The sequence below is a fragment of the Alosa alosa genome, chromosome 17 (genome assembly GCF_017589495.1).
Source record: "Alosa alosa isolate M-15738 ecotype Scorff River chromosome 17, AALO_Geno_1.1, whole genome shotgun sequence".
NCBI classification, from domain to species: Eukaryota; Metazoa; Chordata; class Actinopteri; order Clupeiformes; family Clupeidae; genus Alosa; species Alosa alosa.
This window is the reverse complement of record NC_063205.1, coordinates 25,818,138-25,821,024: the sequence shown is the minus strand read 5'-3', so window position 1 is coordinate 25,821,024 and position 2,887 is coordinate 25,818,138. Positions and strand designations below refer to the sequence as shown.

At 46.2% G+C, this 2,887-nt stretch overlaps 1 protein-coding gene across 1 annotated transcript in view; it reads right to left on the bottom strand.

The window, feature by feature from the left end:
- pphln1 (periphilin 1) overlaps positions 1–2,887 on the bottom strand; it is a 40,318-nt gene continuing 37,431 nt past the window's right edge. The window contains exon 11 of the mRNA XM_048267608.1: positions 1–156. Within this exon, the coding sequence (XP_048123565.1) occupies positions 1–156 (156 nt within the window). The remainder of the gene's footprint in view (positions 157–2,887) is intronic.

The window sequence follows — 2,887 nt, the reverse complement described above, 5'->3', positions numbered from 1 at the left end:
CTAGCGGCGAAGCCGCGAGGTCGCCGAGGCAGCTGCCTCATGATGTCGCCCCAGGTTCTCCTTGAGCGGAACCTGCAGGAGCTTCTCCAGAGTGGGCTCCTTGGAGACGAGCATCTTCACGACCATGCCGAACGTCTCGCAGTCCTGACGGTATACCTGCCACAAGAAACACACATTATTAAAACACAGGTTGCCACACACACACATGCAAAAACACACACATGCAAAAACACATACACACACACACACGCACGCACACTAACACACACATGCAGAGTAGCAAGTCACTCCCACATTGACAGAGGAAGAGGATTGAGAGAGGTCTGACACTTAATAATATTACGGTATATTATCAATGCTCTTCACACTGTAAATGTCTACTTCTGACTCTGAAGGGGACACTTAAAAGCCCGAGTTCTCACACACCTCCTAAACCCGATCCAGTTCATTCGCTATAGAAATCATGATCTCTTCATGATTCTCGCCAATCTCTCTGGTAGCTTCAGGTCACTCACTAGACTCGCCCGACTTCGAGATGTTGGAGAATGTGACCTGATGTGACCCCTTCGTCAATGCATGGACATTCCACGCAAACAACACGTGCCTTGTTTACATCATTCAATTTAAACGCATGGGCTAGTATTTGCTGGAGGACTCTCGCACGATGGAAAAAAGTGGCTGACGAGTCAACCTTTTTGCGGTAAGTCACCACAGGTTCACACCGTAATTTTTGCAAGTATCTTCTGCAAAAAGCACTGTCACAGCAATTCACCAGTCAGTACACTTTCCCCATTAAGCACAGATGTATGCAAGCACACACATACACACACAGACAATGAATCGTGTCCTTTCACATAATGATCTTCCTTGGTGCTCCATAGTGCACCAGTAACTAACACACACACACACACACACACACACACGCACACGCACACGCACACGCACACGCCGCACACACACACACACACACACACACACACACACACACACACACACACACACACACACACACACACACACACACACACACACACACACACACAGACGGGTGGTTAGTGGATGATGGCAGAGGCGATGGCTGATTTAGTGTCTGCTCTGATCTCTAACTCCTCCTTAGCAGTGACTCAGAGGCCTGTAGACGGCTGAGGCTTTGTGTCTCTGGCTGCGGCCGGTTTCGGCACGCCCCCGGGGGCTTAGCGCTGCTGCCCAATTCCCGGCAAAGGCCACGGCTCGTCCCCAAACAGACAACAGTCTCAACAGCCCAGGAGTCAACAAACTGGGCATGTTTACCCGCCATCATGGCAACCCAACAGACCTCACGGAGGGAGACTTCATGCCATTACACTACACATGGCATTTTGGAGTTACAGTGCAGGTCTCTTCTACCTGGAAATGGCATATGCACAGGACAAGAGATGCACTGGCGGAGCACTGACTGTAACAACATGGATGGACAACATGGGGAAATTCAGCCAAAATTGGTTTGGTCATATTGGCAAAAATAGAGGCTGAGTCTACGTAAGCAGTAAATGGAAAATAGACCTGGACCTGTTTTTCTAATTTCTTTATAACAGTCCTGAGTATAACATCAGAGGTTTGCTTACAGTAAGTTCTACACATAGGTCATCCCCAAGTAGCTCCTACACTGCTTCTATAAAGGCCAACATGAACATGGGAATGACATACCGACCTACATCTGAGACTTGGGACAGTGGCTCTGCAATGGGGAACATGCATTATACCCAAAGCCCTTATAGGCAAGTCCCCCCACTGGGCGGCCATCTTAGTAACACACTTTGGGCAGTTATCGGACAGCTGTTTTCCTATTCAAGTGAATGGATACAGGAATACAGCATACAGGAAGGGGGTGAGATATGTGTAGACTACTGACATATTGGCGTTATGAACTAACCCCATGCATATTTTATGAAGAATTCTTTGAGTGCTGTGTCTTCTCGTTAGAAAGTCTCTGGTATACCTCAGGAAATCGATTTCCTCTGGCAACAAGGTCAGAGCTCAGTTTGATAGATTAAAGGTATTATATGACCACTAGCATTTAAAATGACATTGGAGTCCAAAATCAAAACATTTCAAAGCATTAAGTAGGCTAATCTGGCAATCCAAAGGTTGAAATGCTACAAGCTTTGTGATTGGTAAATTGGCGTGGTTGCGCAACAGGCCAAAACACAAACTCAAAACATAAACAGTATTTCCAGGCTGCAATTGAAAGTTTGAATTGTGAATAATATCCTGGCTGTACCATTGTTGTCACTGAAGGCAGTATTTGAAAAATTAGGCAGTATTTGAAAAGAATGTTTCTTTAATCTCTGATGGCATATTATGGTAATTTTATGGTGATTTTTTACAATAAATGTTTTACATTTAGCTTTTGCCTTTGGTTCAGTTCAGCTGATGTTACAGTTGCCAAATGGGGGCATCTTGAAACCAGATTCCTCTCTGGCTGCCTACGATGGTTCTCCATGTTAGCAGCGTGTGTGTGTGTGTGTGTGTGTGTGTGTGTGTGTGAGATGAAAAACAGGCAAAGCCTCAGGTGGTTGAAACTACAAACCCACCAAAACCAGATTCGCAGAGTAACTCAGACCAACCTAAACATGGGCTACTCAAAATGACATGTATTTCAACACCTCAGAGGCCTTTTCCACACACACACACACACACACACACACACACACACAGAGTAAGAAGGATGGAGAAAATAAGCTGGACTAACGAGCAGCTAAGAACATGAAACATGGAGCATTAGAAGAAGTACACAAGAGGGATGCAGAATAAAGGAGGAGAGAAGACAGGAGCGAAGAGGAGAGGAGAGGAGAGGAGAGGAGGGAGGAGGAGGAGGAGGAGGAGAGGAGAGGAGGGAGGAGGAGGA